This window comes from Arabidopsis thaliana, chromosome 3 (assembly GCF_000001735.4).
Source record: "Arabidopsis thaliana chromosome 3, partial sequence".
Classification (NCBI taxonomy): Eukaryota; Viridiplantae; Streptophyta; class Magnoliopsida; order Brassicales; family Brassicaceae; genus Arabidopsis; species Arabidopsis thaliana.
The window spans coordinates 23437983-23459830 of NC_003074.8; the positions used below are offsets into that span (position 1 = coordinate 23437983).

General features: G+C 42.4%; 8 protein-coding genes and 3 long non-coding RNA genes across 17 annotated transcripts; 5 read left to right on the plus strand and 6 right to left on the minus strand.

Annotated features, from left to right (window-relative positions):
- Positions 1-413: 413 nt before the first annotated feature.
- scpl40 (serine carboxypeptidase-like 40) lies at positions 414-3078 on the plus strand. The gene is made up of 3 exons (NM_116212.3): positions 414-975; positions 1671-1778; positions 1877-3078. Exons 1-3 carry the CDS (start codon positions 579-581, stop codon positions 2878-2880), a joined length of 1509 nt encoding a protein of 502 aa, NP_191906.1. The 5' UTR covers positions 414-578; the 3' UTR covers positions 2881-3078.
- AT3G09965 lies at positions 1926-2387 on the minus strand. The gene has a single exon (NR_141580.1). It is a non-coding gene; the product is annotated as an other RNA (long non-coding RNA).
- AT3G63480 (ATP binding microtubule motor family protein) lies at positions 2905-6106 on the minus strand. 2 transcript variants are annotated; one of them, NM_180411.3, is made up of 16 exons: positions 5957-6106; positions 5711-5855; positions 5519-5621; positions 5316-5359; positions 5180-5209; positions 4970-5092; positions 4862-4887; positions 4708-4789; positions 4578-4619; positions 4461-4494; positions 4232-4307; positions 3933-4152; positions 3760-3851; positions 3554-3665; positions 3281-3460; positions 2905-3199 (listed from the first exon to the last, which is right to left on the minus strand). In NM_180411.3, exons 2-16 carry the CDS (start codon positions 5825-5827, stop codon positions 3083-3085), a joined length of 1398 nt encoding a protein of 465 aa, NP_850742.1. In that variant the 5' UTR covers positions 5828-5855; positions 5957-6106; the 3' UTR covers positions 2905-3082. The 2 variants fall into 2 exon arrangements, with proteins under 2 accessions (NP_850742.1, NP_567148.1); NM_116213.3 differs by having other exon boundaries at positions 4696-4789; positions 5957-6024.
- A 114-nt stretch (positions 6107-6220) lies between these two features.
- EMB3126 (Ribosomal protein L1p/L10e family) lies at positions 6221-8373 on the plus strand. 2 transcript variants are annotated; one of them, NM_116214.3, is made up of 7 exons: positions 6221-6616; positions 6691-6870; positions 6963-7017; positions 7279-7406; positions 7534-7617; positions 7687-7812; positions 7901-8373. In NM_116214.3, the coding sequence occupies exons 1-7, from the start codon at positions 6287-6289 to the stop codon at positions 8036-8038; spliced, it is 1041 nt and encodes a 346-aa protein (NP_191908.1). In that variant the 5' UTR covers positions 6221-6286; the 3' UTR covers positions 8039-8373. The 2 variants fall into 2 exon arrangements, with proteins under 2 accessions (NP_191908.1, NP_974486.1); NM_202757.2 differs by having other exon boundaries at positions 7697-7812.
- On the minus strand, positions 6997-7299 carry AT3G09985. The gene has a single exon (NR_141581.1). It is a non-coding gene; the product is annotated as an other RNA (long non-coding RNA).
- Positions 8248-12302, minus strand: TTA2 (fibronectin type III domain protein (DUF1423); the record flags this gene model as incomplete). Of its 3 annotated transcripts, NM_180412.2 has the most annotated exons (4): positions 12113-12213; positions 11772-12020; positions 9087-11248; positions 8248-8914 (listed from the first exon to the last, which is right to left on the minus strand). In NM_180412.2, the coding sequence occupies exons 3-4, from the start codon at positions 11182-11184 to the stop codon at positions 8349-8351; spliced, it is 2664 nt and encodes an 887-aa protein (NP_850743.1). In that variant the 5' UTR covers positions 11185-11248; positions 11772-12020; positions 12113-12213. The 3 variants fall into 3 exon arrangements, with proteins under 3 accessions (NP_850743.1, NP_191909.1, NP_001326078.1); NM_116215.4 differs by having other exon boundaries at positions 8254-8914; positions 9087-12020; positions 12113-12302; NM_001340219.1 differs by having other exon boundaries at positions 8349-8914; positions 9087-12251.
- AT3G09995 lies at positions 9838-10077 on the plus strand. The gene has a single exon (NR_141582.1). It is a non-coding gene; the product is annotated as an other RNA (long non-coding RNA).
- A 251-nt stretch (positions 12303-12553) lies between the features above and the next one.
- Positions 12554-14812, plus strand: AT3G63510 (FMN-linked oxidoreductases superfamily protein). 2 transcript variants are annotated; one of them, NM_116216.2, is made up of 12 exons: positions 12554-12723; positions 12797-12923; positions 13006-13133; positions 13210-13279; positions 13352-13454; positions 13539-13656; positions 13748-13829; positions 13909-13970; positions 14046-14118; positions 14204-14287; positions 14379-14459; positions 14533-14812. In NM_116216.2, the coding sequence occupies exons 1-12, from the start codon at positions 12560-12562 to the stop codon at positions 14698-14700; spliced, it is 1260 nt and encodes a 419-aa protein (NP_567149.2). In that variant the 5' UTR covers positions 12554-12559; the 3' UTR covers positions 14701-14812. The 2 variants fall into 2 exon arrangements, with proteins under 2 accessions (NP_567149.2, NP_001078335.1); NM_001084866.1 differs by having other exon boundaries at positions 12823-12923.
- Positions 14813-14825: 13 nt separating this feature from the next.
- CCD1 (carotenoid cleavage dioxygenase 1) lies at positions 14826-18096 on the plus strand. Its single transcript, NM_116217.3, has 14 exons — positions 14826-15173; positions 15255-15325; positions 15424-15438; positions 15555-15666; positions 15755-15854; positions 15940-16002; positions 16227-16337; positions 16416-16600; positions 16725-16863; positions 16961-17078; positions 17154-17255; positions 17359-17601; positions 17695-17806; positions 17885-18096. The coding sequence occupies exons 1-14, from the start codon at positions 14958-14960 to the stop codon at positions 17912-17914; spliced, it is 1617 nt and encodes a 538-aa protein (NP_191911.1). The 5' UTR covers positions 14826-14957; the 3' UTR covers positions 17915-18096.
- On the minus strand, positions 18073-20750 carry BB (RING/U-box superfamily protein). Of its 2 annotated transcripts, none has more exons than NM_001035845.2 (9): positions 20299-20750; positions 20151-20219; positions 19659-19813; positions 19287-19518; positions 19182-19216; positions 18988-19032; positions 18738-18865; positions 18554-18662; positions 18073-18475 (listed from the first exon to the last, which is right to left on the minus strand). In NM_001035845.2, the coding sequence occupies exons 3-9, from the start codon at positions 19803-19805 to the stop codon at positions 18425-18427; spliced, it is 747 nt and encodes a 248-aa protein (NP_001030922.1). In that variant the 5' UTR covers positions 19806-19813; positions 20151-20219; positions 20299-20750; the 3' UTR covers positions 18073-18424. The 2 variants fall into 2 exon arrangements, with proteins under 2 accessions (NP_001030922.1, NP_680148.1); NM_148885.3 differs by having other exon boundaries at positions 18175-18475; positions 20151-20216; positions 20299-20477.
- On the minus strand, positions 20660-21822 carry AT3G63540 (thylakoid lumenal protein (Mog1/PsbP/DUF1795-like photosystem II reaction center PsbP family protein); the record flags this gene model as incomplete). Its single annotated transcript, NM_001203243.2, has 1 exon — positions 20660-21822. A coding segment is annotated over one exon (432 nt), but the record flags the coding sequence as incomplete, so codon positions are not given.
- Positions 21823-21848: the final 26 nt, after the last annotated feature.

Below are 21848 nucleotides of genomic sequence, written 5' to 3' on the forward strand. Positions count from 1 at the left end.
TTGTACATTTTTATCAGGGTAATGCATTTTATGCTTCTTTAACTTTTGTTTTGGGAAAAAAAAGAGAAATAATTATTAAAAACCAATAATCATTGCATCATTCTACTTATAAGTTATAAGTTGCTATCAAGGTGTTTCGTTTTTCTCTCCCAAACGACTAATAATAATCGAAGGCCATATACATTCGAAGATTACTAATTTAATTTAGTAAGTTCACTTCACACCCATAGACACACAACCTTTTCTTACATGAAACATATATATATATATATATATATTGATTGAGGCCCGAAAAATAAAATAAATAAATTAATCTTTAATCTGAATCTGTTATCAAAATAATTGTACTACTTTAAAAATGAAAAACAAAAACAATAGTTGTCAAAAAAAAAAAAAAAAAAAAAAGGAACAATCATTCGTATGGTTGGAGGTTTTGACCCACAAAAAAGAAGAAGTTGTTTAAAGATGCAAACCCACACACTCGTTTCTTCATTTAACTGTCTCTTCTTCAAAACCAAAACCAAAACCAAAACCTTCTATTGTTTCCCTCCCACGCTATAATTCATAGACATAAGAGAATGAGGAAAGGACAGGGCTACTCCTACTCTGTAATCGCATCGGTGTTGGTGTTACTGTGTGTGGTGGTGTCTCGAATCGAATGCAGCAGCCAAGTGCACGCCCTGAGCCGTCTTTACCTGTCTAAGCGAGGGGTTGGTGGTTCGTCCACCATGGACACAAGCCATTTCAAGGCGGTTAAGGATTTGAAACCGTCTTCGCTGCGGAGTGCTGCTAATCAGGAGGGGCTAAGAAAGAGAGATCTGATACGGAGATTGCCCGGACAGCCTCCCGTTAGTTTCGATCAGTACGGCGGCTATGTTACCGTCAACGAATCCGCCGGGCGTTCCTTTTTCTACTATTTCGTGGAAGCCTCTAAGTCTAAAGATTCTTCTCCTCTGCTTCTCTGGCTCAACGGCGGTACGTTTCCACTGTCCACACGCATACGTATATATATTTCTTTTATTTTGGTTTGCATCTTTAGTTAGGGGCACTGCATTATGGGTTTATATCTGTACATCTTATATCTGAGTACAAAGATGAACAAGAATGTTAGTTTGATCGATCGAGGCTGTCTTTTTCTCAGTGCTTATTAATCTATCATATGCTATATGATTTTCAGAATTTAATAATTGTGAGGACCATACCATATTTATGCCTTATAGGTCTGCTAATTTTCTTTTTCTTTTATAATTTTTAAATCAAATTATCGGAACTAATTATTATTTGCGCAACAATAGTAGTGAATAATAGGGAAAAGATCCACAACCCCAATCGAAAACTCAACTGAGAAAAGAAAAAGAAAAATGATTTGCCTTTTTTCAAAAATGGCACATGCTGAGGATTTCTCGGCGTGCTTTGTTTGTTGCACAGCTCTACTGGTCAATTATTTAGCCAGCCACTACGTATCTATCTATATATTATATACTGATTTCTATATTATGTATGTACATAAAAATAAAATGCAATGTACAACATATATTCAAATTCACCAGAGACGTTAATAGTAAGCTCATCAGTGAATTAGCTGTCACAAAATCGAGAATTTGATTACAGAAATATGGGTGACTAATAATACATACATATGCATAAAGTGTGTTGGAAATAATTAACAGGACCGGGATGCTCGTCACTGGCGTATGGAGCATTACAAGAGCTTGGGCCGTTCAGAGTACACAGCGACGGCAAAACGCTTTTTAGAAACCGATATGCATGGAACAATGGTACCTATCGTTTTTCTTTTTTATTAAATAACAAAAATAAATTAATGGTAAACGATTCTTGTGATTAAAAAATTATCAAACGGGTGGTGGTGGTGCAGCTGCGAATGTCTTGTTCTTAGAATCGCCGGCGGGAGTGGGGTTCTCGTACACCAACACGACGTCGGACCTGGAGAAGCACGGGGACAGGAATACCGCAGCTGATAACTACATCTTCCTGGTTAACTGGCTGGAGAGGTTCCCGGAGTACAAAGGCAGGGACTTGTACATCGCCGGTGAGAGCTATGCCGGCCACTATGTTCCGCAACTTGCCCATACTATCCTTCTCCATCACCGGAGCTTCTTCAATCTCAAGGGCATTCTGATAGGAAATGCGGTGATCAACGACGAGACCGACTTGATGGGTATGTACGACTTTTTCGAGAGTCATGCTTTGATCTCCGAAGATTCTTTGGCTAGACTCAAGAGCAACTGCGATCTCAAGACGGAGTCTGCGAGTGTAATGACTGAGGAGTGCGCGGTGGTGTCCGACCAAATAGACATGGATACATATTACCTCGACATCTACAACATATACGCTCCCTTGTGCCTCAACTCCACGCTCACTCGCAGGCCCAAGCGAGGAACCACAATAAGGGAGTTTGACCCCTGCAGTGACCATTACGTGCAGGCCTACCTGAACAGACCTGAAGTCCAAGCGGCCCTGCACGCAAACGCTACGAAGCTGCCTTACGAGTGGCAGCCGTGCAGCAGTGTGATAAAGAAGTGGAACGACAGTCCTACCACAGTGATTCCTCTCATCAAGGAGCTGATGGGTCAGGGCGTCCGCGTCTGGGTGTTCAGCGGAGACACAGACGGGAGAATTCCAGTGACGTCCACCAAATACTCCCTCAAGAAGATGAATCTAACGGCCAAAACGGCCTGGCATCCATGGTACCTAGGGGGTGAGGTGGGTGGATACACAGAGGAGTACAAAGGGAAATTGACATTTGCCACAGTGAGAGGGGCTGGTCATCAAGTTCCCAGCTTCCAGCCAAAGCGCTCTCTTTCACTCTTCATTCACTTCCTCAATGACACTCCTCTCCCTGACACCTCTCGTTACTAAATATTCTATCTGAGATTGTAATTTCTCTCTTAATTAGCTTTTATTCATCCTCCCATCCATTTTTTATCTACTATTTCATTACATACCTTTGAATGTTAATATCTGTTTTGCTCTCACGACCTAAAAAGAGAAACTTATCTCTTTACCATCTACTTGTCCACATCTTCTACATTACCAAGATAGTATATTCATTTTATCATCTTTAGGACGTAAAGAACGATGCATACCAAGAACTGATGAACCTTGACATCTTTCCGACCGAACCAGGTTCGTGATTGCGCAATGCTTGTTCCTGAATACCTATGTTTTCTGCTTCTAACTGCAAAGAGGAAATAACAGGACAGCTTGCATCATTGACCATGCCCACCCTCACTCTCTAATTATACATACACTAGTTTACCTTTTTGACTTTCTGTTGGAGTTCATCAACAGCCTGCTGTAAGGATTGTATAGTTTTTGATACAATATCTTCGTATACGGTTTCCACTTCAGCCATCGAATCTAGGCTGAAAATGATCCCTTCCTGTATAAACACATCTTCTAGCATTTTGATGTCTTCGTTGCTCATCCTCTCTTTCATCTGTATAAAATAACAATAATGCAAATGTATCTTCTACATCCCGTTTTCTGAATATTAGAGAGAATGAGGAAATGGCTGACGTAGAGTCTTAACCTTTTCTAGGATCCTCCCACATTTTTCATCTTTGGTAACCGAGGAGGGTTCCTCCTGTGCCTTCGCAGATTTCACTTCACTAGCACGTGGTGATGCTTTTATGTGTTTTGCCCTGTACAGTAAATGGAAGCAAACATCTCTCTTAAACACGTTCAATAACGTAACACATGGAGCAAGAAACCGTTACTGTGCTCTGAGATGCATACCTCATGCCAAACCTGAGAGTTGAGAGCGTCTCAGATGCATTTAAAGTGCTTGGTGAGCAACAGCAAAGCAGCGCCATTCGAGAATTTCCACCCTGTGGCATGAGAGACCACAATAGAATTGAGAACAAGCTAGAAAATTATAAAATAAAATCAACCTGAGAAGATATACTAACCAGGGCATCCTGTAAGATGCGAGTAAGCTTGGAGTCACGATATGGTATGTGATTCCCTTTGCTAGATGGCCCACTAGTGAGAGCGTTTATCACGTTCCCCAAGGCTGAGAGCGATTTATTGATCGTCTTCGCTTCTTCAAGAACCCTACCTTCTGCTCCAGTTTTGTCTGCTTTCTCTGAGCCAGCCAGGTCGACAAGAATCAGTTTTCCTGTTTTTACCCTGTTCACATGCCAGATATGTATATAAGCTCCACCACTACAGCATCACTTTTTTCTGATTAATTGTAAAAAATCGTTACCTTTTATCTTTAACTGAATCCTGCTGGATTGTGAACAAGTAGGCGCAGTGGCTTCTACTGCTGGACATATTCATTTCTGTCATTCATTGTTAAACTGGAAACATTCTTCAAGATGACTCTCAATCAGTTTTAACCTTTCAGTCAACTCGGAGTAGCATAATCATAATCTCACTATCGACTAAATGGGGAAACATTGAACAAGTAAGTGCTGTAAAAGCTAAGAGGATACGGGTTTCCCCAACTGCGCGGTTAGCTAAACCGGTCTGAAATGGCAATTGGCATCAGAAATAAGAAAGAAGAAGGCCGTATAAGGCAATTAAGAAACTTAGGGTAGCTGCTATCTTACGCATAGATGTTGTAATGCCTCCACCGAATCTGATACAGGCACCTGAAGCAACGAATGATTAAAACTTGCCTACCCAGTAAAGATTTTTCTCAACACTAGCAAATAGAAGATATAAGACAATGAAGCTAGCCTCTGTAACGCCTGACAAGAGTATTCCTTGTGTTTTGTTCTCCTTGATCTGTATGTTTGCTTTTGATAAGTCCAACAGGTCCCTGAGAGATATATGAATTTATCGATAAGCTATATACCCTAGAAGAAATCAGAGGGAATTACATACACAATACCTGACTTTCTCCATGTAGATCTCAACCTAGAGGAGACAAAAGACACGTAAGATGTCTATACAGGAGAGCTTGAAAGGAGACTTATAGCAAGTGCATTTAAGTCAGTACCATAGACAATTTAACAGTGTATCTTGCAATATCATTGGAAGAGCTGATTTGCTCAAACATCCCATGGACCACTCTTGGAAGAAGTCCTTTATTGTGCTCATCACAGTCCTGGATGCCTGGTCCCTGAATCAATCGAAGAAAACCAAAATGAGCCAGAAGAAGGAATGGTCCTTGTGCTACAGGAAGAGGTATCAAGATGAGTTAGGTGACCTCCATGGAATAAGTCTTCCCAGCCCCTGTCTGCATAGTATAACATGAAACGATCAAATTGAGATCAAAATCTGCCAAATTAAGAAAAAGACATTGAAAGCATTTCCAGATAAAAGAGATCAGGAGAAGAACAAACCTGTCCATAAGTGATGATTGTTCCGTTTATACCATTTACAGCGTCTGAAAGTAGTAGTAGTAGTACAAAGGTAAAAGATGCAAAAGACAAAGGTAGGAGGAAACCAAAACCAAAAATGTTGATTACATTGTAAAATCATAAGATTGGTGCTCAAATGTTTAGATCTAAAATCCAGAAGAGAAGATCAAGGAATCAATTAGTACCTCTCATGATGGGGAGAGCCAGAAACTCATAAACCGCAGCTTGGGTAGAGTCCTCATAAAAAACTCTATCGAGGCTAAATGTAAATTCATCTTCCTTGTCATCCTACACGCAAGTAAAAACGCTAGATAGAGTTTGAGAGACAGAGAGAGAGAGACAATATTAATCAAGCACACGGCGTCGAGTAGACAAACTTGGAAAACGAAGGTTTCAGCGTCGATGGGTCGAGCACAGACACCATCTCTGCTGGGATCGCGCATCTCTTTAGAGCTTCGCGGCCTGAATCGCGCACAGACGGTTACGTTAGACATCTCCTCTCCTTATCGGAACGAGCTCAGTCTACAGTGAAACACCCAAAATGAGTCAGCAGAAGATGAATGAAATTGGGGAAATAGTAGCACAGGAAATTTGAAGCTGAGAGAAAAGGAATCGGAACTTACCTCTCAAATGGAGTGGAGAGTCAGAGTAGGGTTTCTCTTACGGGCGGGAAAGAAGAAACTCGAAATCTGATTTTTGAGAAAAGAGAAGGAAGAAGAAGAAGGAGAAGGAGAAGAGGTCACGAGGATACGCGTGTGGGTTGTTAAAAGATCTAATGGTCCATAAGAAGACACGTGTCACTAGGAACACGGTAGCTAAGGTGCCCGCCACGCAGAGAATAATAGCTTAGAAAGAATAGGGGGTGTTGTTATCCCCTTGGGCGTGGAGTGGATTAGGGAGACTCGCACTCTTCTTCTTCTTCTTTGTACCCAGAAAGAAAGAGAGCTCCAACAATGGCTGCTTGCGCTACTCACTCCTCTCTCATGCTAGCATACGCCGCCGCATCCACTCGTTCCCAGGACCTTACCCCTACTCCATCTCTTTTCTCTTTTGCCAGCTCCAGACCCAACCACTTGAGCTTCCCGCTTCTTCTCCTTGGGGGTTCCAGGGACCGGAGATGTGCTGCTATTGACAGAGCTTCCAACCACAAGTTTATTGTCTCCGCCGTGGCCGCTGAGGCTGACCTCGACACGGAGGAGGACCTGGAGCAGACCGCCACCGCCGTCCTTGATCCGCCCAAGCCTAAGAAAGGAAAAGCCGCTTTGGTTCTCAAGAGAGATAGAGTATGTGCTTTACCTACTTCAATTTCGCTTCCTTTACTCGTGAATCATCACTTTGTTTGCTTACCCATTGACAGACAAGGTCTAAGAGGTTTTTGGAAATCCAAAAGCTAAGGGAAACCAAAAAGGAGTATGATGTCAACACTGCTATCTCTTTGCTTAAACAAACTGCCAACACAAGGTTTGTTGAGTCTGTTGAAGCCCATTTCCGTCTCAACATCGATCCTAAGTACAATGACCAGCAGCTGCGTGCAACGGTCTGCTTTGCCTTTTGCTGGATATACACTCTATCTTGTGCTGCTTCATTCCACAACATTTTTTAATCTCAATGCATTGTCTTTTTGTATAGGTGAGCCTGCCTAAGGGAACTGGCCAGACTGTTATAGTCGCTGTTCTTGCACAAGGTATATTGCCCCACCAAATTCACTGCTAGGACTTAGGACAGAGATTATGCTTTACCATTTCAGTCACCAAATTCACTGTTAGGACTTAGGACAGAGATAATGTTTACGGTATCAGTCAGTCAGTCAGTACTTCTCTAGATGCAACATTGTTTGGTGCGATTGACTTTTTATTTATATATTGATTGGATGGAGTTCTTGTGTATCATGTGGCTTATTCTTTCTAAATCTTTGGCTTGCACCATTTCCATGCTGAACTTCCAGGTGAGAAGGTTGATGAAGCCAAAAGTGCAGGGGCAGATATTGTGGGCAGTGATGATTTAATCGAACAGATTAAAGGAGGCTTCATGGAGTTTGACAAGCTGATTGCATCCCCGGATATGATGGTCAAGGTATGTGTTGATGATATAATGTTCTACTTGTTACAGCATATGAAACCGTCATGCTTGGCAAATAAGGTGGCATGAGATACTTGTAACTCGTGATCTATTTTCTAACATTCTTGAACTTGGCGCTTAGGTTGCTGGCCTGGGAAAGATTCTTGGACCACGGGGGCTCATGCCAAATCCCAAGGCTGGTACAGTCACAGCGAACATTCCCCAGGTAAGCCTACTCTGCAACATCTTTTCCTGATTCTGGTAGTCATGGCTTAAAGATGCATAAATCTCTCAGGCTATTGAAGAGTTCAAGAAGGGGAAAGTTGAATTCAGAGCAGACAAAACTGGGATTGTTCACATTCCATTTGGGAAAGTTAATTTTACAGAGGAAGACCTTCTCATAAACTTCCTTGCAGCAGTGGTAGGCTAATTCTCCATTCTTATTACGTATTTCTGTGGTTTAAAATACAAAAAAAAATGAAGAGGGAAAAGTAAATGATGAAATGCAGAAATCGGTGGAGACAAACAAGCCAAAGGGAGCTAAAGGAGTGTACTGGAAAAGCGCTCACATATGCTCGTCAATGGGGCCTTCCATCAAGTTGAACATAAGAGAGATGATAGACTTCAAGCCTCCCACTGCGAACTAATCGACAACGCCATTTGTAAATGGGGTCCTTTTGGGAGACGGGCAATGCCAGTGTAGACAGAGAAGAGAAACACCAAGTCTAGTCTGTTAGTAATCTTTTCACGCCTCACTGCTTTGTATCACTTTGATGGCCATTTGCTTCTTGTCGTTATTTATTTACTATTGCCTATTAAAATTTGGCAAGGGGCTGTACATGTCAGGACGCAGAACTCTTTAGTACTCTCTAAAAGAAAAGACCTTACATTGATCTTTAGGTTACATACGAGGAGGAGGTTTCTGTGTACATTACATGTGATTTACTACTACAAATATTACAAGGCCAGACTCTGCTTCGTCATTTCCATTTTGGTGAGAAGCCCTCTCATCTCTTCCTCCATTCTCATCTTCATTTCATAAAACTCTCTCTGCCCTCTCTGCATTGCCTCTAACTCCTCGTACCTCCTCCTCCTTCTCTCCTGTGCATCCTCCATACTCAACTTCCCCATTCTCCGATTGTACTCTTCTTCTATCTTCTCCTTCTTCGCTATTGCTATTCGTTTCAGTCCCTCTGCTTCTCTTCGTGCATCATCGGCCCGCCCTTGGAACATTTCTGCCTCTGCTTGCTTCATTCTCACAATGCTCTCTAGCTCTTCGAAACGAGGTTCCTTTGGTGAACCCCTTTCCAACTCCATCTCCACTGCACATATTTCAACTTGCCTCTCTCTGTGGAATGCATCAGCTACGCTCGCTGACCTTTTCAGCTGATTATGCGGGTTATCTGAGCACACCGATCTCAGCCACGCCGTGTCCTGACTAGGGCTTCCCCTCTCATGCCTGGGTTTTGGCTGTTCGTATATGAACGGTGCACTAGTTTCAGCAGGAGTGGAGGAATCACAGTCTGCAATCAACAGGCAAAGTATCGACAGATTGTTACAAGGAATATCTATGGCACATATATCACAAGAATTTAACCAACATGTGTTCACTGTGTGATCATCTATACTAAAACAGACTAATAAAGCCATATTTGATACCCAGATAAAGCTCACAATTTATACAATTTCGCGCACCTGAAATGAAACCCAATATGCGATTGCAAGCTTCAGGAAGGCCTATCAATTTACTTTTCAAACTTGCCAGCATCGCATCAGCAGCTTGTCTCAGCTGTTTCCCTCTAGAGTCTTTGCTTGATGAAAATATTTTATTGACATACTCCAGTTCCTTGCAAAAGCGCTCAAATTTCCATTCCCTTGCAAAATTCAGAAACACTTCTTTGACAAAGCCAAACATCTCTGAGGGATGGTTACAGGCAACACAGTGAAATTGCATCTCGGTCATTCCTGGAGCACCAGAAGCATTGATCCCATTCCGGATGTAAGACTCTTTTATCCCACAATCTGTGTGGCACCAGTGTAGGCACACATCACACCCAACCCAGCTACAGGTGTTGGATGCCATATCAAAATTTGAGCACACAAGACACATGCAAGCACTACAAAATCCATCCTTCCTTGAACAAACCCTGCAATCGCATTCGTCCACAGGCAACAGAACCCTACAAGAAAGATTTTTGCATCTCATGTTCATGAAAATCTCAGCTAAATGGGAAGACGAGATGCTGTTGTCCAAAAGAAGGAAATCAGAACGCCCAGATTTCAGTGCGACCAAGATCTCCAACTGAGCGCGATGAGATTTTGTAAGCAATTCCAGTGTTATATCAGTCCTGTTCTGCAAAGCATCTTGAAAAGCACCAAGTTGTACATTCTTATCCATGTTCAGCATCATCTGCCGAATGTTTTCCTTCAGGCTAGTGATGTTTCGAGTGGGCATTTCATGAAATCTCTTGGTCATTACAGGCATCGAATCGGAGAGAATGTATCTGATGACGGTCTCAACAAAATCATGCCCACCGGCTTCCAGCCCAGTTATCCACGAATTACTACCACTGTAAAAGTCCTTGGCCGTTTTCTTCTCAACAGTAAACTTTGAACCATTTTCAAGAGAGCCCGTTCTTGGACATGCTGATCTAACATCAACACTTTTCTGGAAACTCAATTGTTTCTCAAGTATATTTGCTGCCTTAGAGCTCCCATCGGGCAATCTAAGATGCTCTTCATCAGCTTGACCCGAAATTAAATTGCCTTTCATTGCTCGAGGTTGAACTGAACCATTTCCATTTTCCATCAGTCTTTGATAGACTGTATTCTCATTGTACTTTGAATCATTATGAGACAGTGCCTGCCAATCTATACCCTGAAATATAGGTCGGCTATGAACTGACTGCTCATTGTCTCCAATATTGTGACTCAGCGAACAGCTTGGATTATGATTGAACGAACGGGAACCTGAAAAGGACATAGACATTGTAAAGCCATCAGAATTGGTACAAAACGTGTCTGTCAAAGACCGAACACTTCCAGAACGGACTGGTGACCCCAGCTGATTAGTATCCTGGCCACCAATCGGCAACAATACATCTGGTAGGCTAAGTGACAGATCCAGTGGCTCCAACAACAACTTCTCATCCTTGTGCTTATTGACACCTGACTGCTCAGTTTTTTTTGCTCTCCTAACCGGAGAACTAGAGAACAGTTCAAACCCTCTGATACTCGGTCCTCCGAAGTTGTCATCTTTTTCATCTTTATCCTTGTCATGAAGATCCTCAGTCTTGCTTTCAGAAAAGAGAGCATTTCCAACTAAATGTGTAAGAGGGACATCAGAATTTTTGCCTTTATCCTTGCATTTGTGGACGGAGCTATCCGATACACTGCTAATGTATTCTGCAGGCGTTCTATTAGCTAGAGCATTTTCCTCAACACATTCCGGGCCTTCAACTTCCGCTTTGTTGGCATCACCATCATTACCCTTCACTTCCTTAAGCTCTTCCAACCGTTCAGGAACATCTGGATAAAGAGTTTCTTCCAACTTCACTCCATGAAGGTTCTCCTTATAATCCTCATCTTTGTCACCTTTCTCGTCAACCGTATCTGTAATCTTATTGGCACTAGCAGTGATTGTGCCATCTCTATGATCGTGTTCAATAGCCAAAGCTGTAGAAGTATCATTCACGTTGTTTTGAGAAACATGCATGGACTCAGTCGCATGCTCAGGCACATTTTCCGCGTCTTCAACACTTTTCTTATCGGTCATGCTATCTGTCGTTTCCATTTCCCTATTACCACCCACATGACTGAGTTCCCTGTTACTCTCAGTGTTGGCATCAAGTTGAGCGCTTTTTCCAATTTCCTGGAAGCTTCTATCAATCCTTGCGTTCTTATGATCATCAGCAGAGCAGGAAGGCAGTTTACAGTCATGTTTGGTTTGATGAGCAAGGCCTGAGGCAGTCTCTGGTTGGGGCTCTGGCTCCAGCTCTCCTTCCTCCATCTCGCTACTGGTTGTACTGCTCTTACCCTGCACTTCCTCCTCGCTTTTCTTGACAACATTTCCAACACTTTTGGATTGCTCACTCCCGGAATCTTTGGACCATGTCGGAGAAGCTAGAGATTTGGATCTGGAGCGAGAATTTCTGGAATCGAGTGGTTTGAATTTGGAAAGCTCGTTAGGCGAGTCTCTGGACCAAGAAGGGGATTTGAGACTCCTATCCCTCTCAGCGTCCCTTAATCTCCTATCTCGGTCATCAACGCCAAAGTCATTACCAGGACCACCAAACCTCCTCCAGGAAGAGACACTAGCATCCCTATTGGGCCTCTCCCTCTCAGAACGAAATCCCTTTGGAAAAGCCCTCCTTGAGAAACAGGCGCTCTCAGATCGATGGTACCGGGCATCTGGCCGATGATTATCCAAGTCACGATTGGATCGCCTACGGGAAAAAGCCCTGGAGAAGCCGGCAGCATCTTCCCCGCGGTCACGGTTGTTGCCCGAGAAGAAGCCCCGGTGGGAGGAAGAGGCCGGACGGTCCGAGTTGGGAGGTTCTCCGTCAACATTCTTATCATTACAGAAATCAAGGTCGTCGCTGGATCTTAGTCTCTTCATCGTTTTAGTTGCTGAATATGCGTCAGAAAGCTAGGGTTTATGAGGATCGGAAATTGCAGCAAAACGCACAAGAGGAGAAGGGAAACAAAATAGAAGAGAGTACCTGAAGATTGGGGCAAGATTCATGTCGGAAGAACCCTAACTTGCAGATTCAGCTGCCTTTTTTATATACCAAGGAATCACGCAACGAGGAAGGAGCAAGCAAGGAGGAGGAAGACGAAAAGGAATATTACAAGTCAAACTGAGTGGGAAAAGCACCATTTCCCTTTGCCCTCCCTTTACTCGCTTATTTACATCATCTGCCATCTCCCAAAGACCAGAGAACGTGGGTGTTTACGTCATTTTCGTTGCTAGTCCAATCTTTGACTCTTATCGCGTGTCGTCGTATCCTCCACCACTAGCATTAAATAATTAGTATTAAACTAAAGACACTTGTTGCTGGGCTCTATCAGTGGCCCTTTCCTACTCCATCATAGATATAAAATGCGTAAAGTAAGGCCCATCACAACTACTTATATACTTTAAACATTATTAATGTTCCCTTACTGTTATGCTAGTTCCAAACAAACGGTTTCATTATCTTCTCCAATTCCAAATGTGGTGTCTACCATCTGTTCGACCAAATGTCTCTGAGATGTTCTTCAAGTCCCCAATGCTCAAACCCACTGCTAGATTCTCCTCCACTTCGTCTCCCTATCTTCCTCCTTCCTTCAGGTTTTTTGCTCTCTCTCAGACTCAGGGCTTTAACTCCCACTAATTCGGTTCTTACTAGATTTTTGCTCTCCAGCGTCGCCCCGATGATGGATTGGACAGATAATCATTACCGGACGCTTGCTCGTCTCATAACAAAGCACGCTTGGCTTTACACTGAAATGATTGCAGCTGAAACCCTTGTTCACCAGCAGACCAATTTGGTAGACTAATTTTGTTTTCTTAAATTTGTGTCGCATTGAAGAATCTCGCTAGACATGTCCGTTCTTCTGCACTTTGCCTCAGGACAGGTTCTTAGCGTTTTCTCCCCAACAACATCCTATTGTTCTCCAACTTGGTGGTAGCAATGTGGAAAACCTTGCAAAGGCTGCTAAGCTTTCTGATGCTTACGGATACGACGAAATTAATCTCAAGTTTGTTCAGTTTCTTTCGCCAACACCGCCTTGGGTGGACTTCTATACTTTAACTGGGTTTGTTTTGTTGGCTTAGCTGCGGGTGCCCCAGTCCTAAGGTAGCCGGTCATGGATGCTTTGGTGTTAGCCTCATGCTCAAACCTAAGGTCCGTTACTTTACTCCTCCTCATGATTTCAAGAGATATCTTCTCTTTCTTAATTTCACACTTTCTTTTAAGCTTGTTGGAGAGGCAATGTCTGCCATTGCTGCCAATACCAACGTCCCTGTTACTGTGAAATGTCGAATTGGTGTAGACAATCATGATTCGTATGATGAGCTCTGTGAGTTGTTTTTGCTTTCTGTTTTTCTAAAGTCTCGTATGGATTTGCCACTACGCTCTAATACTGCTTTTCCTTTACTCTTAGGTGACTTTATCTACAAGGTTTCTACTCTATCACCTACCAGACATTTCATTGTACATTCACGCAAGGCACTGCTCGGTGGGATAAGCCCTGCTGATAACCGGAGAATCCCACCTCTAAAGTTTGTTTACCGTAACTTGCCTCTTGCTTACCTGCAATTGTGTATGATCTATTTGTTTCTTTAAGGTCACCTGTTTATGGGCGTAGTTCAGGTATGAGTATTACTATGCCCTCGTGCGTGACTTCCCGGACTTGAGATTCACTATTAATGGAGGCATTACTTCTGTTTCAAAGGTCACCAATCTTGGATATCAGAGACTAGCTTTCTTTCTGCACTACCAGGGTAAGACTGAAAAATTTCTGTGATTGTAAGGTAAACGCTGCACTGAAGGAAGGAGCTCATGGAGTCATGGTAGGACGTGCTGCATACAACAAGTATGTGAAATTTAGCTCGATTGATCTGAGCTCTTATCAGACCCCTTTTCTTGACTCGCTGTCTATCCTTGACAGCCCATGGCAGACGCTAGGACAAGTTGACACTGCAGTTTATGGTGTACCAAGCAGTGGCCTTACACGCCGACAGGTTCCGTGGAAATATTCAGCTTTTGAGATGCTTTGTCTGTCAAACTTATCAATAAGCTAACTAAAATCTGCGTGTTGTTGGGCAGGTTCTTGAGCAATATCAAGTATATGGAGATTCTGTGTTAGGAACACATGGAAACGGGAGGCCTAATGTGAGGGATTTGGTGAAGGTAGGTGTGGTTTAAACAAGAAAGCTGTAGGTGTTGAGAAAAGTAATACAAGTCTTGTGTGTGAACTGAAGATGGTTTCAATTGATTGCAGCCTCTGCTAAACCTTTTCCATTCAGAAAATGGAAATAGCTTGTGGAAGCGGAGAGCAGACGCAGCTTTCAAGGAGTGCAGGGTGTGTGATATATTGGTGGTAACACGTTAGAAAGTTTGTAACTGGTGTTGAGTGGTTGAATTATGTATTGCAGAGTGTTGGATCGTTGCTGGAAGAAAGCTTGAGGGCGATCCCGGACTGTGTCTTAGATTCACCCATATCTGGGAGTCCAGAGAGCGGAGACGAAGATGTGTTCGCAGATGTGCACAATGTATTGCCCCCACCATACGAAGCTGGAGAAGAAATCATCTTATGCGCTTAGTTGTCGTTTGTAATCTGTGTTTGTGATTGTCTCTGTCGATTAAAATTGTAAATTGAACGGGGCTTACTTCAAGTGGTTGTTAGTCTTGGGCTCGTGTATGGGCTTTTTTGTTATTTTTTTTGTTTGGGCCGGAAATATAACTGGGTCCATCATCTCAAGAAAAAAGATTCCGTTGCGACGTGGCAGCGTTTCCGCCAAGACGCGGGCCATATTATCTGGTCTCAAATCACCTCCTCCTTGCAGCAAAACAAACAATCATGGCGGAGAAACTCAGTGATGGCAGCAGCATCATCTCAGTCCATCCTAGACCCTCCAAGGGTTTCTCCTCGAAGCTTCTCGATCTTCTCGAGAGACTTGTTGTCAAGCTCATGCACGATGCTTCTCTCCCTCTCCACTACCTCTCAGGCAACTTCGCTCCCATCCGTGATGAAACTCCTCCCGTCAAGGATCTCCCCGTCCATGGATTTCTTCCCGTGAAATTCTCTCATATTCTCTTTGATCCTTTCCCCTAAGGGTTATTTAGTATTCTTATGATCGTCTCTTTTGTCTCGCAGGAATGCTTGAATGGTGAATTTGTGAGGGTTGGTCCAAACCCCAAGTTTGATGCTGTCGCTGGATATCACTGGCACGTTCTCTTCTTCTTCTTCCATTTTTACAGTATTCAATTATTCATCATGGTCGCTTCCTACTTATATTAAATGCTTCACCCTGCTCTCTTTTCAGGTTTGATGGAGATGGGTACGTGAATCGTGTCATCTTCTTGTCTCCCTTCATATATATCTCCTGGATTTATATTTCATCTTCTTATAGTCTTCCTCTTTGCTCAACTTCCTTCATGTTCCATAACTTTGCAGGATGATTCATGGGGTACGCATCAAAGATGGGAAAGCTACTTATGTTTCTCGATATGTTAAGACATCACGTCTTAAGCAGGAAGAGTTCTTCGGAGCTGCCAAATTCATGAAGGTGCGTTAGTATAATAAAGAGTGACTTCATCTTCTGCATTCTGGAATTGTTGGGGCAATCATTTGTGCTCTTGTGACCAATTTTGCAGATTGGTGACCTTAAGGGGTTTTTCGGATTGCTAATGGTCAATGTCCAACAGCTGAGAACGAAGCTCAAAATATTGGACAACACTTATGGAAATGGAACTGGTTAACTACTTCATCTACTTTTCTATTCTTCCTCTGTTCTACTAGCTAGTATCGTAAAATCGCACTCTCTTTTTCCATGCACCAGCCAATACAGCACTCGTATATCACCATGGAAAACTTCTAGCATTACAGGAGGCAGATAAGCCGTGTAAGCCTATATGACCTCTTCGTTTTTCTTTTTGGCTACATTGGTCCAATGTGAGTAAGTATGTGAACCGGATCTATCTAGAAACCGAATCTTCTGTTATGTTGGCAGTGTTTCTCTTCACCCATTTCCTTGTTTGAAATTTTGATATATAAGATATGCATGGTATGAAGATTTATGTTTCGTTTCGTAAAAGTCAAAGCCTCTCTCTCTCTCTTGGTCTGTAGACGTCATCAAAGTTTTGGAAGATGGAGACCTGCAAACTCTTGGTATAATAGATTATGACAAGAGATTGACCCACTCCTTCACTGCTCACCCAAAAGTTGACCCGGTTACGGGTAAGACTTCACTTTTCCCTGGAAGAACAAGTTACTATCTCTGTTGACATGATTAACCGTCATGGGCTCTCTGTGTAGGTGAAATGTTTACATTCGGCTATTCGCATACGCCACCTTATCTCACATACAGAGTTATCTCGAAAGATGGCATTATGCATGACCCAGTCCCAATTACTATATCAGAGCCTATCATGATGCATGATTTTGCTATTACTGAGACTTATGCAATCTTCATGGATCTTCCTATGCACTTCAGGCCAAAGGTATGTTACTCATCAAGTTTAATGGTTACTCAAGCGTTTATTGCCTCCCATATGCTTTTCTTTAAATAGTGTAAGAGTGTAAGGAAATTAAGGTTGCCTGTTTTGAATTTCCTTTGATTCCCAGGAAATGGTGAAAGAGAAGAAAATGATATACTCATTTGATCCCACAAAAAAGGCTCGTTTTGGTGTTCTTCCACGCTATGCCAAGGATGAACTTATGATTAGATGGTTTGAGCTTCCCAACTGCTTTATTTTCCACAACGGTGTGTGCTTTTTAATGTCTGTTTAAGTTTTCATATCATCAAATTTTATATTCTATATATACCAATCAAACATCTGTGAATGACTTCGTATATTCAGCCAATGCTTGGGAAGAAGAGGATGAAGTCGTCCTCATCACTTGTCGTCTTGAGAATCCAGATCTTGACATGGTCAGTGGGAAAGTGAAAGAAAAACTCGAAAATTTTGGCAACGAACTGTAAGAATCCCTGACGTGTTACATCTGTCCTGCTCTCTCATAACCGTAAACCCTCCTCAACTATTACCTGTGCAGGTACGAAATGAGATTCAACATGAAAACGGGCTCAGCTTCTCAAAAAAAACTATCCGCATCTGCGGTTGATTTCCCCAGAATCAATGAGTGCTACACCGGAAAGTATGAGTTCACCCGTGTCCTTTGTGTTGATATGCACTGTGTTCCCAGCAAGGAAACCTCATCATGCCCAACGTTTTTTTTTGTTGTTGTTTGGTGCGTTTAGGAAACAGAGATACGTATATGGAACAATTCTGGACAGTATCGCAAAGGTTACCGGAATCATCAAGTTTGATCTGCATGCAGAAGCTGAGACAGGGAAAAGAATGCTGGAAGTAGGAGGTAATATCAAAGGAATATATGACCTGGGAGAAGGCAGATATGGTTCAGAGGCTATCTATGTTCCGCGTGAGACAGCAGAAGAAGACGACGGTTACTTGATATTCTTTGTTCATGATGAAAACACAGGGTAGTTATAGCTCTCCTGCTAGTTCCTTATCAGTCATGACTTGTAGCTTTTGTTTCCTTCTGGTAAAATAACATGATGGTTGGAAATGGACAGGAAATCATGCGTGACTGTGATAGACGCAAAAACAATGTCGGCTGAACCGGTGGCAGTGGTGGAGCTGCCGCACAGGGTCCCATATGGCTTCCATGCCTTGTTTGTTACAGAGGTACCAAACTCTACCACCCATATATTTCTTTATTACGAGCGATGCATCTCTAACCACCAGTGGGTCTGGTATTCACAGGAACAACTCCAGGAACAAACTCTTATATAAGCCAAGCTGTGTGCATATACACATAATACTTCTGAGTCAGAGATGTGAAACTCGGTGATACTGAATTACTGATATTACCATTACACACATATTATGGCGTTATGTATTCATAATACTGCCTGGTTTCTCTTTACATATAATTACATTTCATCCTCCAATATCAACAAGGTCTCTACTTTTCATTGGCCCTTTCTCCGTTATTAGAAGTAGAGGAAGGGTGGGTAGAAACTTAAAAAGATGGACAAGTGCACCATAACCATATATGGATTCAGCGTTTTTGACTTAGCATTTAGTATACAATACGAGTGACTGTTAAACTTAAAGCACACACAAGCGAAAATGGAACTAGAAGAAAAATTACATGTACAGAGAAGGACTGAACATGAGAGAGTATAGTGTGGACATCTTTTAGACTATTTTTTGGGGTTTTCACTACACTAAAACAATTACTTGATGAGCCTCGATATAAAAAGCCAAAAAGAAAAGAAGAGGAGGAGCCCCTTGTGCCGATCAATGAATGCTGGGCTCCCCAAAGACCTCGCTGTTACACACCGGGCAAACCTGTGTTCCATATGCATAAAGAGAGTTTCAGTTGAACTGAGGATATAAACCATATCTATAAGGTCAAGTAACAAAAACCTTGTTGATGCTTAGCCATTTGGAAATGCATTCAGAATGATACACATGCTTGCACGGCAGATTCATTTGCCTCTCCCCTATCTTGTACTTGAGCTGGCATATCACACACCTGCTCATCACAAGCACACTTATCACTTTATCAGCATAATCCTGTGACCAACATTATTACAAGCTTGCTATTTACCTCTCCCCAGCTCTTTTCCTGGAGAAGATGCTCCCAAACTTATACTTTTTAGTGGGAAGCGTTTCTATGAGTTCCTGAGACAACCCCCTGCTTTCTGTTCCTACTGCTTCCCCCAGCTCTACTAATTCCTGATCCACAAACCAAACAACTTATTTGTTGTCCCGCATCTAGATGTGAATCCACTCCCTCTCTTGACCATCTTCGTCAATCAATAAAACTAAAAAGAACCAACAAGGAAACTGAAACGAACCTCATAGGTCATTGTATCAGGATCAATGTCATCTTGCCAGGATACCTGTGGCAACATGGCATTAACGAGCATATAGAATTCATATCAGTGTTTAGATCACATCCTGCACGGATACATCCACTAGCTTCACAAAGATGGGCAAGAGTTAACTAGTTGACACAGGTTCAAAAACCGTTTAGATCTTGTGCACATACCTGAGGACTGTCGGGATCATGCTCATTTGCAATGCCTGAAAGCACAGACAAATTATTAGCTTAGAAAAGAATATGATCGAAGTAGAGAGAGTAAAAAGAACTAACATTCTTCAGCTTCAGAGTGCTCATCTGTGTCTCCGATTTGGACGGAACGTGCAACTGTGTTTTCAGGATCATCAGCAACGTTCACCATGGGATGATAGTCCCAATTTGTTCTCCCTATGGACATCCTCGATAAATGATCGTTCATGTCATATGAACCATAGAAAGAAGCATTATCTGATCCTGAAAACCCAAACTTGTATGCATTGGTATTCATGGTCCAGTACAGATTGTCCTGAGAAAAAGGCAAACAAGAAACGTTATGTGTTCGCCACAATGCATTTGGTGTGTCTCTCTGAGATATATGAGCATACACAATGATAAGCTCATTTGACAACGGATGGGACCTTAAATTTACTTAAGTACATAAGGTACCTGAGGATGCATAGTTGCGGCATGATCGTAGTTAAGAGGCCCCTGAGCCGCACCACCATAAAAGTCCATGTAACTTCCAGTAGCAGCATAAGGGAAACCTGTCTCCGTGTAATGAGCATCTTCCACTGGTCTATTATCTCCATTCATTTCAGCTACTGCAATCGAGAAGAAGAAGAAGACTGTGAGATGTATTTAAGGGAATTGGAACTAAGAAAAAAATAAAAGGACTAGGCATTGGAGGGGACAGTGTTGAGAGCAATGTCGGAGAGATGAAATACCTTCCAAAATACGAATGAACCTAGCAACTAGAAAATTTATCCAGGGGAAAAGAAAGGAACAAAACTATTTCTAGATTTGCATAAACAAGACAAGTCCCGAAAGCAGTAGTAGGTATATATGCAAGAAAGTGGATTAGGGTCAGATGTGAATGAACAAAGAGACAGACTAAGCATACAAAGAATTGAAAGCGCAGGGAAGGAGAGGCATACATACATTCGAAGAGAGTTGGAGCGGTGAGTGGCAATTGGAGACGGCAAGGGAGAGTCTCGAAGGATATATCTTCTGCACCGCAAAACAAATCAAGAAGAAAGAAAGAAAAAAGGACTGAAATTGAAAACAGTGAGAGAAGAAAGAGACTTACTTGAGATTAGTGGAAGGAGGAGGAGGAGAAGGGCATTTCGACCAAATTCATAGGACAAGGAAAAAGGTGATGCGGAGGGCACTGTAGACGAGAGACGGAGGAGCAGAGGAGAGAGAGAGAAAAGAAAGAGAGAAGAAAGAGAGAGGAAAGAGTGTGTGGAAGGAGACAAAACGACGTCGAAGGAAGGGAAGGGAAGGGAAGGGGGAAGAGAAAAAGCCGTTGAAGAAGCCGGCAAAAAGATATGTGGTTCAGTGTGGGGAGACGCACCCACCCTTACATGTCATCTCAACCCTACATCTGTCTTCAAGTCCCGTGCTCAGACCCAGAGACAAAGATTTGCTTCTTTAATTTTTCTCTTTCTTCCTTTAAATTAAAAAAAAGGAATGAGAGAGTATTTGTTCTTCATTGATGGATCACATATTTAAATCAAAAGTACAGCTTTCGGCCTTGAGATTATCAAAACCACAACTTGCTTGTCTGTTTTCCCACAAAAGGAAACCTCCCTTCCATGCTTCTTCTTTTTATTACTACTGCAGACTAGCTTTGTTTTTTTTTCTTTTCTAAATCTTATATTCATACATTTTGTGTCTCTACGAATTTTTAGTTTAGGGTTTAATTTGTAGAGCATAGCTGTGCTAGTATAAAAAGTGTGCTTAGATGGATCCATCCATGGATAAAAGAGAAGAAAAGACAAAAGAATGGATGGAGAAACTCTTGGGCGTGAGAATTGTAACAATGTCCTTTGCTTGTCTTGTCTAGTCTATAGTCTCTCTTCTCTTTTGTAGGGGCAATTGAAACTCCATTGAATAGTACTCGACACTAGTAAATAATACTAGCTACTATCACAATAGAGGACACTTTTTACGTATGGATGCCGGGAAAGTTGCAGACAAGCAAATATACAAAAAAAGAACAAATACCCATTTGGTTGGTTTCTCTATGTTCAAGGCATTTGCTTACTATATGCTTATTTATTTATACCTATATTAGAATTGATGATAATTAAAGGATCACAAAACAAACTCCAGTTTATGTATCCCATTCTCGTTCTCACCAAATTAAATACATTTCGACAAGCAAACATTGAAATTTCAAGAAGAAGAGACAGTCTTGAAGGAGTCGCGAAGGTGGGTTAATGTATCGTGGTCGCGGTTCCACTCGGGCGCAGGGGCGTTTACGAAATGGGCGTAGAGCTTGTTCTTGGAGCAAGTGACTGTGATCAGGCTGTGCTTTCCAACCCCATCTATCTCGTACAGATAGTAGACCTGCCCTGTCTCGTCCTTCCTCTCCTCCGACACCACTTTGTCCGCGCCGGCTATCAAATCCTGCAGCTCCACGTCCGACAAGGCAAGGTTGTTCAGAATCACATCCCTCGGCGCCAGCTGTCTGAATCCCGCCAGGAATGTCAGGTACTCCTTCTCCGTCTTCTTCTTCGGGTTATAGAATTCGCTGTCTGTTCCGTTTGTCCCCTTCTCCACCTTCGACACCAGCCTCTCCTTCCACCCTTCCTCTACTTCTACCCTAAACCCTAAACCCTAAACCCTAAACCC

What these genes read in the sequence shown, in the direction of transcription:
- scpl40 (NM_116212.3), top strand. Translation starts at nt 579, where the DNA reads ATGAGGAAAGGACAGGGCTACTCCTACTCTGTAATCGCATCGGTGTTG. An exon ending in GCTTCTCTGGCTCAACGGCG is followed by an intron (nt 976 to 1,670) that starts GTACGTTTCCAC and finishes AATAATTAACAG; the next exon opens with GACCGGGATGCTCGTCACTG. An exon ending in CCGATATGCATGGAACAATG is followed by an intron (nt 1,779 to 1,876) that starts GTACCTATCGTT and finishes GTGGTGGTGCAG; the next exon opens with CTGCGAATGTCTTGTTCTTA.
- EMB3126 (NM_116214.3), top strand. Translation starts at nt 6,287, where the DNA reads ATGGCTGCTTGCGCTACTCACTCCTCTCTCATGCTAGCATACGCCGCC. An exon ending in AGTCGCTGTTCTTGCACAAG is followed by an intron (nt 7,018 to 7,278) that starts GTATATTGCCCC and finishes CTGAACTTCCAG; the next exon opens with GTGAGAAGGTTGATGAAGCC. An exon ending in CCCCGGATATGATGGTCAAG is followed by an intron (nt 7,407 to 7,533) that starts GTATGTGTTGAT and finishes CTTGGCGCTTAG; the next exon opens with GTTGCTGGCCTGGGAAAGAT.
- CCD1 (NM_116217.3), top strand. Translation starts at nt 14,958, where the DNA reads ATGGCGGAGAAACTCAGTGATGGCAGCAGCATCATCTCAGTCCATCCT. An exon ending in CACTTATGGAAATGGAACTG is followed by an intron (nt 15,855 to 15,939) that starts GTTAACTACTTC and finishes TCCATGCACCAG; the next exon opens with CCAATACAGCACTCGTATAT. An exon ending in ACAGGAGGCAGATAAGCCGT is followed by an intron (nt 16,003 to 16,226) that starts GTAAGCCTATAT and finishes CTTGGTCTGTAG; the next exon opens with ACGTCATCAAAGTTTTGGAA.
- AT3G63510 (NM_116216.2), top strand. Translation starts at nt 12,560, where the DNA reads ATGCTAGTTCCAAACAAACGGTTTCATTATCTTCTCCAATTCCAAATG. An exon ending in TATCTTCCTCCTTCCTTCAG is followed by an intron (nt 12,724 to 12,796) that starts GTTTTTTGCTCT and finishes TTTGCTCTCCAG; the next exon opens with CGTCGCCCCGATGATGGATT. An exon ending in CAGCTTTCAAGGAGTGCAGG is followed by an intron (nt 14,460 to 14,532) that starts GTGTGTGATATA and finishes TATGTATTGCAG; the next exon opens with AGTGTTGGATCGTTGCTGGA.
- AT3G63480 (NM_116213.3), bottom strand. Translation starts at nt 5,827, where the DNA reads ATGTCTAACGTAACCGTCTGTGCGCGATTCAGGCCGCGAAGCTCTAAA. An exon ending in CTGAAACCTTCGTTTTCCAA is followed by an intron (nt 5,622 to 5,710) that starts GTTTGTCTACTC and finishes ACTTGCGTGTAG; the next exon opens with GATGACAAGGAAGATGAATT. An exon ending in GGAAGACTTATTCCATGGAG is followed by an intron (nt 5,093 to 5,179) that starts GTCACCTAACTC and finishes CGATTGATTCAG; the next exon opens with GGACCAGGCATCCAGGACTG.
- BB (NM_001035845.2), bottom strand. Translation starts at nt 19,805, where the DNA reads ATGAATGGAGATAATAGACCAGTGGAAGATGCTCATTACACGGAGACA. An exon ending in GCACTCTGAAGCTGAAGAAT is followed by an intron (nt 19,217 to 19,286) that starts GTTAGTTCTTTT and finishes CTGTGCTTTCAG; the next exon opens with GCATTGCAAATGAGCATGAT. An exon ending in ATGATCCCGACAGTCCTCAG is followed by an intron (nt 19,033 to 19,181) that starts GTATGTGCACAA and finishes ATGTTGCCACAG; the next exon opens with GTATCCTGGCAAGATGACAT.